The sequence below is a fragment of the Sebastes fasciatus genome, chromosome 23, assembly GCF_043250625.1.
Source record: "Sebastes fasciatus isolate fSebFas1 chromosome 23, fSebFas1.pri, whole genome shotgun sequence".
NCBI classification, from domain to species: Eukaryota; Metazoa; Chordata; class Actinopteri; order Perciformes; family Sebastidae; genus Sebastes; species Sebastes fasciatus.
In genome coordinates this window covers 16,421,509-16,436,119 of record NC_133817.1, presented here as the reverse complement: position 1 = coordinate 16,436,119, position 14,611 = coordinate 16,421,509, and the positions used below count along the sequence as shown (strand labels likewise).

The window sequence follows — 14,611 nt, the reverse complement described above, 5'->3', positions numbered from 1 at the left end:
ATGTCTGATCTTTGTCATTTTTTTTAAAACTTATGATACAATTTCAATAATTAATCAGTTATTATACTTTATTGACTGGCATAACCTTGTAGTTGAGGTTGGATAGATTTTATGGATATGAAGCATTTGAAGATACTCCAAGAAATGACATCACAATAAGCAAAAATTACCAATGTAGGCACTGGGTGGACCAATTCTATTGCAGAATTCAAAGGGTTAATAAGGAGTCTAAGGAGAATAAGGAGTAATAAGGAGAAATATGGTCGTCTAACAGTGGAGCTACAATTGAGGATCACAGTAGAGGGGAATATATGTAAAATAAAAAACACACCATGTTTTATGGTTATGCCTCCGGCGTAAAGTCAAATCAGTTTATTTATAAATCACTTTTATTAAACCAGTTTGTCACCATGTTCCTCTCAGAATAAGGAAGCGCTGATAAAAAGAAGACACGTCAAAATACAGTCTCACTCTGACGGATGTTTGCGGCTTCTTTGAGTTAAGATGAAAGGACATGATAGTACATCTACATTTGTATTCTAGCAGCATGTTTAGACGGTGCATCAGTGTTAGATGTAAAAATGCTGTTTGTTTTGTAAGCATGTATTATTCCTTCTCTGCTCTGTCTTCTCTACCTTACTTGTTTATTTCCTCTGTTGATTAGCTTCCCTCTCCACCCCTCAAACCCTCCTCCCGCTTAATTTGATTGTAATCACACTCACTAAAATAGTGCTGCACTATTAATACAACATGTTTTGTTTGGGTAAATGCTCCATCTTCCCTCTAGATGAACAATCTTTCTTAGTTTTTATGACTAATTTCCCTCTTTTTTGTCCTGTGTGTAGGATCGCAAGCTAACCAAGTCGGAGCGTCAGCGCTTTAAAGAGGAGGCCGGGATGTTGAAGGGTCTCCAGCATCCTAACATTGTCCGCTTCTATGACTCCTGGGAGGGACCATGCAAAGGAAAGAAATGTATTGTTCTGGTCACGGAGCTCATGACATCTGGCACGCTCAAAACGTGAGTACATCATGAGAGATAAAATGAATTTCTCAAAAATGTTAGTTTAGTGACCTTGGGGTGGAAAAAACTGTATTTAGCTATCCAAAATGTGTAGTGTCGTGTCTATAGTTTCTACCACTACTACTTCAGCTACTCTGCATAATTTGAACATACAGATCAGGTGAATGAACAGGAAGCTATATGTGTGACTGGAAGGTGTGAAACACAAAAGACACTGCTGACAACTAACACAAAAAAAAGGTGTCAAAAAAAGAAGCGGTCAACTTATCGAAACAAACTTATTGGCATGGAAAACAAAGACTTGTATAGCATTTGCAGTAGAGGTAAAATTGATTAATCAGTATAAGCTATTGTTATTGGCAGAACAGGGCTTTCGATAGTGACCGATGGCTGCACAGCCGCCACCAGTCACGCAGGGGCGTACATCACCGTTTTTCACGGAGGCTCTATACACGACGTTAAAGTAGAGGGGGAGAAAAAAAAAGTTATCTTTGAATATGTAAAGCAACACTACCAGCTCTTTGTCCCTGATACAAGACAAGCAGACAGGGAGGAAAAGAAATCACACACTGTTACTTTAACTTGCTTACTGTACCAGTTTGGCGTTCTCTCCTCCAAATAATTCAGCCACGTAACCATCCATCCATTCATGAAATGAAATCACACACTTTTGGATCCTCCTTACCCTGGCCGGGAATAAGCACCAACATTAATGGTTTGTAAGAGTGGCATATAATAATGTACGAGACATGCAACAGAAGTTATCGTGGCCAGTCAGACTGTAAGCCACAGAACAGCGCAAAACAGTGACAAACAGGCTGCTGCAGAAGTAAAGAAGATATCGGCCAATTTATCGTCTTTCTCCTGCTCCAGACTGTCATTATTATATCGGCCTTTAAAAATCCACCACGGTCGACCTCTTATTTGCAGCATTTAGTTCATGTCTTAACCCATGAAACACTATTTGCAGGGAATATGCGCCAACACAAGCATTCAAACGCTTAAAAACTTAATTTTCCCTTTGCTTTCTGAAGAGCACCGTCATTACAGACGATGACTCACCTTCTCTCACACACACACACACACACACACACACACACACACACACACACACACACACACACACACCTATGTCCTCCTCTTTTCTGTCAAACCATTCCGCAGTTTTTCAACTCTATTTTTTTCTCTATTTTCAACTTCAAACAGCCTTTCACTGTGGTGTCGTAAGCGCATCACATCCCCGGCAGGATTTTCATTGCTGAGTGCAGCTGTTAGTGGGTCAGCTAGTGTGTCTGACTCATTCCACGTACAGTACGTGTCTATGTTATTTACAGTATATGTGATTGCTCGGAAAGCTCAGGAATCATGGGGAGACTCCCCTCTATGTGCGTGACAAACTGTATATCAGTGTGGCGTCTGTCAGTCTCTCCCTTTGATGCCTCTGTGGCGGTCATTGTCCACGCCATGAGCGCATGCCAGCCTCTCTCTCAGCTGTACAGAATAGATGTGCATGTCTGTGAATGCGAATGCGATTGTTGAGCTCCTGACACAATAAAAGGCTAAATGTGGGGCGCGTGGCGCTACGGCGTGCCCCACGCAGTGCATCGTGGGACATCGGCCCACCTGCCAGCTGCTGCTTCTGCTGCAGATTCTTTTCATTCCTGACAGAGAGACAGACAGAGGGAGAGACCAAATGAGGCGTGTGGGGGTGGGGGGGCAGACGGATGACCAGACTGTTAGATTTATGCAGAGTCACAGAAAGAGGGAGACAGGAAGTCAAACCGTCTGAGAAGCTGACAGTGAGACAGTTAAAGCGGCTGACACACAAATAGTCAAATCAATCGACCAAATGATCCCGTTTATAGGCAGCTATAGGCAGAGTGACGGATAAACCAATGAACCACCTGTGACCACGGAGTGAGAGTATTAATCCAGCACAGCACTACCAAGGACAGTAGCACCCTCCACTGGAAGATTGGAAGAAAAAGCTTCATAAATGTGTTAACAAATGCTCTCCATCCTGCTTCTATCCAACATGTTTCACACATAACAGTGTAATGAAGCAAGTTTTACAAAAAAGTTCTCTCACTCTCCATTACCTACTGCATAAATAAAGAGGGAAGCAGGAATTATAAATTGCTTAAAGAAAGGTTTTTAGTGATTTAAATATTCAGACAGGGCTTTGGACAAAATTAGTCACCAGAATGCAAAAACAAATGTTAAGTAGGGCAAATATGCCTGAACAACAAGTATAATAGTGGTGGAATATTACTTAGATCCTTCATTATTAGTAACAAATCGTATGTGCTGTATAGTATCCTGTACAATAGTTTCAAAAACAAATTAATGTGGCACCATTAACAATCTTATTAGTATACATCAAGTATATATAGTATTATGGCTGCAATTGACGATTATTTTCAATATTGATTAATCTGCCGTTTGTATCGAGTGGCTGGGCGACATCTCGATAACGATATATATCGTAAATATAGCATGTTTTCTGGTAATTCAATAAATAAATAGTCTATATGAAATAATCAGATGGTAAAGCTCAATTTTGTGTACTCCTGTGTGAATTAAATACTTGAAAAGTATTAATAAAAGAAGAGTATTTTCTCATTTTAAGAACTTTAGTGCAAAATTAACATAACAGTTTTCAGTAAAATTATAGAGAAAAAATAAATAAATATATGCGATAGAAACCATATAGAAAAATATATATGATAGACATTTTTGCAATATTTTGATGATATATATATATATATATATATCATCGTTATATTGCCCAGCCCTATTGTATTGTTTGGCCTAAATGTCAGTAAATAAATAGTAAATAGTCTTCATGTGTCTTGTTTTGCCCAACCAAAGTTCCAATACCCCCAAAATATTCAGTTTACTATCAGAGAAGAAGAAAACCAGCAAATATTCACATTCAAAAAGCTGATACTAGTAACTTTGGGGCATTTTTCCTTAAAATAATCACTTCCAGTGAATGATTAATTTTATGTAGACTCTTTTAGTTCTTAATTTTAAGTGTGTGATGCGTGCGTGTACATATAAGAACAGGAAGGAGGCTGCTCAGGGATTTTTGGCTGTCGTCCAGATGAAGACTCAGAAAGGAGAGGAACTGTTGTGCACTGAAGTGGTGGAAAAAGAGAGAGGGATGGTGAGAGGGAGGAATGATAGGAAGGGAGGGATGGAAACACTGACCAGCGTGGGTTCAGGGCATTAGAGGCCCCTTATCTACAATATGTGTGTCCACGGGTGTGTGTGTGTGCGCGTATCTGGTCATTTGTACTGTGTATGTTACTGTATATACATGTATATCTGCATATTTCTGCAAATATACATCTATGTATGAAGGTATGAGTGTTGACAAGAGAGCACGGTTGAGTGATTGTGTGTCGGAGAGATACGTTGTGCTGTGTCACTCCAGCATCGCATGCCACAGGGTTTAACTTGTCTGTCAACACGGTTCTGACTTCAGAAAGGGAGGGAAAGAAAGCCGAGGAGACAGGCGAGGGAGAGGAGGTAAGGAAGGTACAGAGGGAGGAAGATGAAGAGGAGAGTTCTTAAGAGAAGTTGGAATAAAAGTGGGAGATGTGGGTGGATGTGAGGAAGAGGGAGAGGCTTTGATTTGGAAGGTTTTAGTATAAACACTTAAGTAATGCAGATGTGCATTTTGAGGTATTAAAAGGTCCCCAAAAGATTATTTTCAGTCTGTAATGTGTGCCGTACCCTGAAGGCAAACTCCCTATGATAATATGTGACTCCACCCAGATATTTCTGTTTAATAAAGTCCTCTGTGTAACTTCTAAAGACATAAAAGACAAACTCGTTATTTAAAGCAAACAGTCCCGAGTTCCAGTTTGTTATTTGCTGCTTTTCTTTGTCTCATGTGTTAATGAATTTAATCTGTTTGGATTTTGTGCTATTGGTCAGACAAAACAAGCAATTTGAAGACATCAACTTCAGCTTTAGGAAATTCTGAATTGCCAATTTGTAGACCAAACAAAAGTTGATTATTTGAGATAATCATTTGTGGCTCAATTGATAATGAAAACCATCATTAGTTGCAGCCCTGCTGTGGTCATTCTCCATTGTTGGTATGGAAGGGTCTTAAGTTAATGCTGTCGTTCTCAGTTAACTGTACCTTGTGTGATTGTGTAGCACGGCCGATAATCCTGACAGAGCTAGAGTTCATCAGAGGCCAAGGACAGAAGAGAGGACACACTGCATGTGGTTTATTTTGATTCCACCAGTCAGCAGAGATGCTTCCTGACAGTCTTTTAATGGCCTCTGTATTGGAGGGTGTGTAGGATGTTGCTTAAAGAGTAACAAATGAAAAAGTTCAAGACATATTTGAGGAGTCTTTTAGTCGGCTGCCAGCTATTTTAACATGACCATGTGCAGGATTAGTTTGAGCTAAGTTTGAAGCCCGGACATTGAATTAAATGCAGTAAACAGATCAATTTTGAGCTCCGCGGATCAAAGCGCTTTAACAAATAACAGAAATTAGCTCAAATCAAATTATTCTGCCAGCTGTGATGCAGCGAAATTAGCACATGCCAACACGCGGAAACAGTTGATTTTCTCTGAATCCTCGTCATGGTCTGGATGATCGGAAGAGGACTGACCCTGCTCCAACCCTGTCTGTTCTTTGCTCCGTGAATTTAGCTGAATAGCTGAGGGAGAGAAAGGCAGACACGTCCTCCGAGCTGATGGGAGCAGATTGGAAACACTTTGCTTAGAATTCAAACATTGATTTTCAATTAGCAAATCAAGAGTGACAGTCAGATGAATTTTCAATGAGTTCTCAAAGCTCTTACAGAGACGTTTGGACCGAAGCCCTTTCATCAAATCAATTCAATCAATACCAATAAAAAGCGACTGCATGTTTAAGTTATTTGACTGAAAATGAAAGAGATCTGGATGTGCTGTTAGTGCAGATAACTGAAATACGTTTCACACGCAGTAATCACAGTCGGGTTTCCTCCCACATTCCAAACACATCCAAACTAGGCGGACTGGAGACTCCAGATCACCAACAGGTGTGGATCTGTGTTAGTTCTGTCACAGCGTGGCGACCTGTCAAAGGGTGTCTCCCTGCTTTCCACCACAGTGTATGCTGGGATAGCTTCCAGACTCTCATAACTCTGGACAGTGAAGTGGGTAAAGATAATGGACAGCTCCCACTTAGAAACCACAGTAAACGTCTCCGATGTGCATTAGCATGGCTACTATTGTTTCATTAGAAGTTGCTATTTACATGATATTGTGGTGGGATGTTTTTGCTTTATATGGAGTGAAAATTACTAAAGTCAATGGTTAAAATTGCCGAATGCCTGCTTAAAGCTAGGGCTGGTAATGTTGAGAAACTGGCAAGAGTGACACTGACAGTTCTGCTTCAGGTCTCCCTCCAAAGCCACTCCCCCAAAATGATCATAATGAACGTAAACAATGAACATGGCTATTGTTAGTACTCACAACTGTCAAGTTAGCAGCTTGAGGAACCGGTGATGCGCACTGAGTGCCCGCAGGCAGGCAGTTAGTTATGGTACATGTCCGTTTCCGATGCGAGGGATCGCCTCGCTTCCCAGCATTGGACGCCTGATGGGCTGCCACTAGACACTAGACATCTGATTGGACGAACACTTTTGCTCGTGGGCTGCTGCTGCTCCCAGCTTTCAAACCGGAACCACATGGCGGCTTGTTTGGAAACTTTTTTCCTCGTACATCACGAAATATTTCACCGAAATGTTTTTCTCAAAACATTTTATGAGAGAAATAAGCCACGCATTTGAATCTGAATCGGTCTTCATTTTAAATCGACAACGGTTAGTTCAAAAGTTTTTCATGTGTTTCCAGAAGTGGCGTGTCGTGCCGGACGCCCCTGATTTGCATAAAGAAGCCTAGACCTCATCTTTATGCAAATCAGGACCAACCAACTTGACGCCCCGTCTCTCGAAACTCGCCACCATGCTACCAGAATTTATTGAACGGCTGCTTACGTAGACAATGAATGGGAAGCGTGGGAAGGACGGATCCTGTGGACACGTACCATTAGACAGGGAGGTAGCCCGTCCAATCATTACATTTGGGCCGAATGAAATGATTGGACGGGTTTATTGCATTCCTGCGCCAGCCACAGATACAGGATTTTTTGTCACAGCATTTAATTTAGTGATTGCTGTCGGGATGTAATGAACATTTTTAAAAATATAACAAAACATGTTTTTGAAGAACAACCTCGCTTTAAATAGAATTGCCTTTTTATATGACCAAATCAATCTAAAACATGTTCTCATTCTTCCTGCATTGACTTTTTCAACTGAATCAAGCTCTTTCAGACACATTTCTATCCAGATTAAAATAGATAGTCAGTTTTCAGGAGGTAAAATAAGTGTAAATCTCTGTTTGTCTCAGTATTCCAGTGGTTATTTGGCACGCATGCGATGTCAGTCTCTAACCACGCAGACGCCTGAATTGACTGTCTGTCTTTTGTGTGTGTGTTTTTATGCACACATTCATGTTTGTGTGAGTATTTAGGACGTATCTTTTTTAAGCTGGAATTGTCTGACAGTAATCCACTTTGGTTGTGTAAGCTTTCATCTTTAATTGGAGCATTATCCGTGTTTCCGTTGCTGCATCTTATCTGGCTATTGTCTGCCTCGCCACGCTTTGCTTTGGAATAATTAATTCCCTCATGGATGCTTTTCAGTGTCCTACAATAATGATATTACTGCAGAATACATTCAAAACGCTTTAGAGTGCCCGTAAACCTCAATGAAATGATGCTACAGATGAGATATGAGATGAATAGCAGGGTGTTTTTTTAGCCACTTGAACAGGATACACGGCTATTGAAAAGCTGTGAACCGGCTGCTCTCTGTGTATTTTAGTACACTTAATCTCACTTTGTTGAATGACACGCCATCTGATGTGTGATTTCTTTGTCTCGCAGCTACCTGAAGCGTTTCAAGGTGATGAAAATCAAGGTCCTGCGCTCGTGGTGCAGGCAGATCCTCAAAGGCCTTCACTTCCTGCACACCAGAACCCCGCCCATCATTCACAGGGACCTGAAATGCGACAACATCTTCATCACGGGGCCAACGGGCTCAGTGAAGATCGGGGACCTGGGATTGGCCACGCTGAAGAGGGCCTCCTTTGCCAAGAGTGTCATAGGTAGGGAAAAAAAACACAAATTCCTTTTTATCTCTTGCATCTCACACACACACCGGTCTATAGTCAGACATAAAGCTGTATATCTGAAATGGAATATTTTGATAAGGGCTGTCAATTGATCAAAATATATCATATTGATATAATCGTGAATATAATTGCGATTAATCGCATGATTGTCCATAGTTAATCGTGATTAATCGCACATTAATCACATTTTTTATCTGTTCAAAATGTACCTTAAAGGGAGATTTGTCAAGTGTTTAATACTCTTATCAACATGTGAGTGGGCAAATATGCTTGCTTTATGCAAATATATGTATATTTATTATTGTAGACCTCTTTACAACACAAAACAATGACAAATATCGTCCAGAAACCCTCACAGGTACTGCATTTAGCATAAACAAATGGCAAACTCAAGCCTAACAGGCAACAACAGCTGTCAGTGTGTCAGTGTGCTGACTTGACTATGACTTGCCCCAAAACTGCATGTGATTATCATAAAGTGGGCATGTCTGTAAAGGGGAGACTCGTGGGTACCCATAGAACCCATTTACATTCACATATCTTGAGGTCAGAGGTCAAGGGACCCCTTTGAAAATGGCCATGCCAGTTTTTCCTCGCCAAAATTTAGCGTAAGTTTGGAGCGTTATTTAACCTCCTTCTCGACCATCTAGTCGGTATTTTCACTCTAGCTTTAAAACTGAGCCCGCTACAACCTAAAAATCCCAATTTGCTTTAAAGAAATTAGTGTTATTATCGCGTTATTATCACGTTAACGTTGATAGCCCTAGTTTACATCTGTGAAGGTGGAGAAAGTGAAACAACTGACCTCATTTATGTGAGTTTGCCATAACAATAAGCGCTTTACACACACATACATCCACACATGCTGTCAGGTATAAGCAAAGACATGAACACAGACACATTGTGTCCCACCACACACACCTACTGTAGATTAATTTTACTGCTTCTAAAATGTCTGGCTGTAAAAGCAAACCGCAGGCATTTGAAATGTGAAATGCACACACACACAGTCAGTCTGCTATTAAGCTAGGATTAAGCTGTCTGGAGATGTGATGGCTGCGTACACACACACCAAACACACACCCCGCACATAACACACACTTAAACACAAGTCGAGTAAAAAGTCTCTGCTGGGTTACGCATAATAACTTGGCTGCCAGTTCTTTTGTTAACCACAGATATTCTGGTATTCGTACACATTCACGCACAAAGGCTATTATTGTGCATATTCTCATGCATTGAGGCGAGAATGATATGCTTTGTAAATCTCACAGCTGCTTTGTAGTAATCAGGCAGACCTCAAGTATTTGGACACTTGCAGAAATACACACACACACACACACACACACACACACACACACACACACACACACACACACACACATGAATGTGCACACACACAACAAGGCTAGTGTGTCAGTACCAGTCAGTGAGTTTGTAATTTGAAATTTCCAGCTGTGTTTGGAGAATTTTTTTATGATTTTAGGCCTCTACTCACCATTAATCATTTTAGCATGTGTTTTTTTTTAGCTATGATGTTTATTTAAACCTCATAGTGTGCAGATATATTGTAGCTACAGCTGCTTAATTATGGCAAGAATGATAATCCCGATTATTTGGTCAGTTTTGAGATCACAATTATTTATTATTTACTCACTGATTTTGGGAATATTATGCATTTTAAAAGTGGATTATCTTGAACTTTAAATATAATTAAACTGACAAATAAATTAAAAAAAATGTGGAAAAAAAAATAGATAAAAAAAATTATATATATATATATATACATTTAAATACATAATATAAAAATGAATAAAATAAAAATAAATAAGATCAGATAAGATTATCTTGTTAATCTTGTTTTCATAATCGTTATTTATTATTTACTCATTGACTTTGGAAACATCATGCATTTATTGAATTTTAAAAAAAACCTTTTCTTTGTAACAGTAGATTTTCTTGAACTTTAAATATAATCCATCTGACAAATTAAAAAATAAATGTAAAAGCATGAGATAAATTAAATAATATATAAATATATATACATTTAAATAAATAAATAATATAAAAATAATTTAAATATATGTAAAATATAAAGCCAAAGTCGTAATTGAAAATAAAATAAAATTGATCAATTGATTAATTGTACCGTTTAAGATCTGTAAATTCATAGCACAATGTAATAGTTGATTGTTTTTCTCTCCTTCTCATCAGGAACACCAGAGTTTATGGCTCCAGAGATGTACGAGGAGAAGTACGATGAATCCGTAGACGTCTACGCCTTCGGGATGTGCATGCTGGAGATGGCTACCTCAGAGTACCCCTACTCTGAATGTCAAAACGCCGCCCAGATCTACAGGCGGGTCACTAGTGTAAGTCTGCATTTACAGTACGGGTGAAACTATTTCTTTTTGAATGCCTCGGCTGTGGAGACACCATGTTCTGACATCCATGTGTTGCATCTAACAGCCTTGTTTGTCTTTTTCGTCTCTAATCTCTCCACCCTCCTCCGTGCATCTCTCTCTGCCACTCCCCCCATACTTGTTTACTGACTGTATTAACAAGTTTGGCATGAGCTGTGGGAGATCCAGATCATATGACTGTGTTTTTGCACTGATTAGTCTCTCTTGCTTATTTTCCTCTGAGTTCTCTCTGAGAGAACGTTGAAAGGAAATACAGAGAAATGTGAGACAATATATGACACTGTTGCATCAACCAATCTGATTGAAATTAATTCACTTTCCATTCACTTTTAGTTTTGGAACATTTCCAATGTTTGCTATAAATCTAGATGACAGTTGGCTGGAAACATTGTGAAAAACGAAATGAGACAGAGACCAAAACACAGACAACAGATGCAATCAGAGGCTGTTTTAAGTTGAGTGCTGCTGAGGTCATCACCCCAACACACACACACACACACACACACACACACACACACACACACACACATATAGAGAGAGAGGCAGATGAGAGCTGTCTCCCTGCTTTCCTCACGGGACTGAGTTCAGCTTTGTGGAGGCTGACAGTGACGGTTAATGGACCAGAGGAATTTACTAGAAACCTCTCTTTCTCTTTATCTCTCTCCATCCTCCTCTAGTGCCTCCATTATCGCTCTGTTCTCTCTGCGTCTATCGTTCCTATCACAGCTTTTATTTCAGCTTTATTGGAAACATAAAATTATCTTTTAGATCATGCTTTTTATTGTATCCTTAAGAATAATGACTACAACAACCTAAACCACAACAAATAAAGTATATGCACATATAATAACAGATAGTAACTGTAAATTGAAAAACAAAGTATTCAAAAACAAGGGAGGAGAAAAATGGTAATGTAAAATAATAATAATAATAATAATATTAAAAATGTATAAAGAATATACAAATATATACCAGTAATAAATTAGAAAAAAAACAAAAACAAGAATAAAATAAATATAAAAAATAAAAAATATAACTTTTATAATAATAATAATAATAATAATAATAATAATACTAATAATAATAATAATAATAAATATAAATTAATGAATAAAATAAATATAATGTAAAAATATAAAATATATACTGGTAATAAATTAGAAAATAATAAAAATAAGATTAGATATAATTATATAATAATTATATAATACTTAAGTAATATAAATAAATAGTTAGAATAAATTCACACTTAACATAAAATGATTCTTGTGTTGCCAAAGCATCGGTGCAAATCAGAAAAAATGCTCAAACATATGGGCACATTTTTTACTCACTTAATTAGATACAATTCTTGCAAAAACATTAATTTCAAACTAAGGAATGATTGCCACCATTATGTCTAAATATTTGTCTGGCAATACTACAGAAATGTAGTGCTGTTAACAGATGAGAGCAACATCCCCCCCCCGCCCCTCTACAAGTGCTTCTGTTACCTGTGGTGAAGTCTAACATTAAAATTGAATGGCAACTTTAGACACACACTGGCAGCAGTTTCCTTTTAATGTGTGTACCAAAAATAAAAAGTGATTTGTTCCATCCTTTATTTAAAATAATAATAATAGACCAACAAAGGCTGCAAGAGCAGAGGTTTTGTTATATTATATCTTCTATGCTTTAATGTTTATTCAGTTTTCAGTTCAGTAATGGAATTGATCAAATCCTTTCAGTGTCCATCCCTAGTATCTGACTGGCATATTGAATTGGATTTGGATTAAGATTGTCTCTAACCACCACTGTGAGAGAAAAGAACAAGTCCCCTGTCTTCTTGTCTTCTGTCATCTCTCTGAATCTTCTCAATTTAATTTTAGAAGCTTCATGCCCAGAATAAATTCAGACAATCTGATTATCACTGTGACCTCAGCCTCTAGGTCCACAACTCTGTTTGAGTGTGTGTGTGTGTGTGTGTGTGTGTGTGTTTGAGTTATAATTTAATAGCAGTAATCTCTTGAATTGAAGGAAAAAGGGCATTATGCTTCGTTTTATTCAGCCAGACACTGAGTCAAACAGCCAACTGCAATCGTCTGTATTTGTTATTGTCACACACAACCTTGTGACAACCCCAGGGTGTCCCAGTCACCTGCTTCCTTTCACTTCACTGCCTAATCCGCCCTCGCAGTGTTCCTCCGTTTCTCACCGAGTCAGAGATCTCAGTTAACCCCTCATGTGTTTCAACTGCAACTTCAGCAGAATAAAATAGTAAATGTGAATTTAAATGCACTTCTGAAACGCACACAAACTCTGCTTAGTTATAATATACACTGTAGCATATCACAATTAGACTACTGCTTCTTTTTAACAGTTTATTGATGGATTATCAAGTTTAATAAGACAGTTAACAGTTGCTCTGACAGGTCATTAACAGGATGTGCCTTTCAATTAAATGTTGTTTAAGGAACTTTAAGGTCTTTACATCTTGATCATCTCTGTGTTGATATCAAGCTCAAGTTTGTTTATTCGTCATATGCACAACATTTACAGCAAGCAGTCGTTGGCAATGAAAATCTTGGGGTCTCAGGTACCCTTCAACATTGCTCATTAAAAATGTAGATATAAAAAAGGAAAATCACACAAGCAAAAGCAAAATGAGAATCAAAGACATAAAATAGTGCAAGTTCAAATAGGATTTGCTGAATGTAAGCAGGATGTAGTGTGTATATGCATGATGAAAAGTAATAAATATATATACACAGAAACAGTTTGTATAATAGTATCAGGCTCTCACATGAGCTCTGAATCTCAATTTGCAAAAGGGGTTTTCGGTCACTTTAAGGTGCTGCAGGATAATGAGATAAATAATAAAAGGATAGGAAAGCAGGAAAAAAAAACATTCAATCTTTACAAAATGATTTGTGTATTTTTTCTTTTCTTCTTGTGAACTACTGGGTAACTTAAACTCTCTGAAAGTATAACATAAAAGTATTTTATTTAAATAAAACAAACTGGTTGTCCAGGTCATAACCCATCGACGTATGGAACCAGTGACAATGGGTCACAAAAAGATTGGGAACCACTGGCCTAGCATGTAAATTAAAGGGAAAATACACCTCAATAAAGAGTATGTATACATACAGTACTTTATATACATTTTATGCTTTTTCATATCAATATTTTACTCTTAATTGTGCGCCCTATTTCATTTTGATATACTTCATACTAGTGTTTGAGGCCCGTGACTGTAAGGCATCGCCCTCTGAGAGTTTGTGGGGATATACTTATAAAACTTTAACATACAGTGTTGTTGACGTACTTCATGGTTCTTCTCCTTCTGGAACATTCCAGACCTCCAATCAGCCTCGTTAAACTGAAATCTCTCTCTCTCTCTCTCTCTCTCTCTCTCTTGCTCTCTCTCTCTCTCTCTTGCTCTCTCTCTCTCTCTCTCTCTCTCTCTTGCTCTCGCTCTCTCTCTCTGGCTCTCTCTCTTGCTCTCGCTCTCTCTCTCTGGCTCTCTCCTTCATCCTCCCTTCTTCTGTCAGACTTAATACCATTACTTCCTCCATTAGTCCTAACTTTGTTTGGCCCTTGAATCACACAAGTGTGTGTGTGTGTGTGTGTGTGTGTGTGTGAGAGAGAGAGGGAGCTAGAGAGAGAGTGAGTGTGAGAGAGAGAGAGAGATGGGGGGGTTGTTGCATAATGGTGAACTGGGGGGGGGGGGTTGCAGGAGAGAAACAGGCCGAGAAAGTAAAGAAAGAAAGAAAGTCGGAAGGGAAAACCGAGCTGGGAGGACAGAAGTAGGTGGTCATTTGTTGGCATGAACCGTTTGAGATAAATCTTTCTGTCTGTGAGCCAACTAGTTTAGACTAAAAACAACTTCCCAAGACATCTGTCAGTCAAACAGGTCTCTAGTCTACTTCTCTCAGTGCTTTCTCGGTAAGTTACCTACCTTTTTATTTGA

General features: G+C 38.6%; 1 protein-coding gene across 11 annotated transcripts in view; it reads left to right on the top strand.

Moving 5' to 3' along the window:
* wnk1b (WNK lysine deficient protein kinase 1b) overlaps window positions 1–14,611 on the top strand; it is a 114,305-nt gene that overhangs the window by 52,652 nt on the left and 47,042 nt on the right. For all 11 annotated transcript variants that reach the window (XM_074624943.1, XM_074624942.1, XM_074624936.1 and 8 more), the window contains exons 3-5: window positions 846–1,018; window positions 7,989–8,209; window positions 10,451–10,608. In XM_074624943.1, coding sequence (XP_074481044.1) covers window positions 846–1,018; window positions 7,989–8,209; window positions 10,451–10,608 — 552 coding nt within the window. The remainder of the gene's footprint in view (window positions 1–845; window positions 1,019–7,988; window positions 8,210–10,450; window positions 10,609–14,611) is intronic.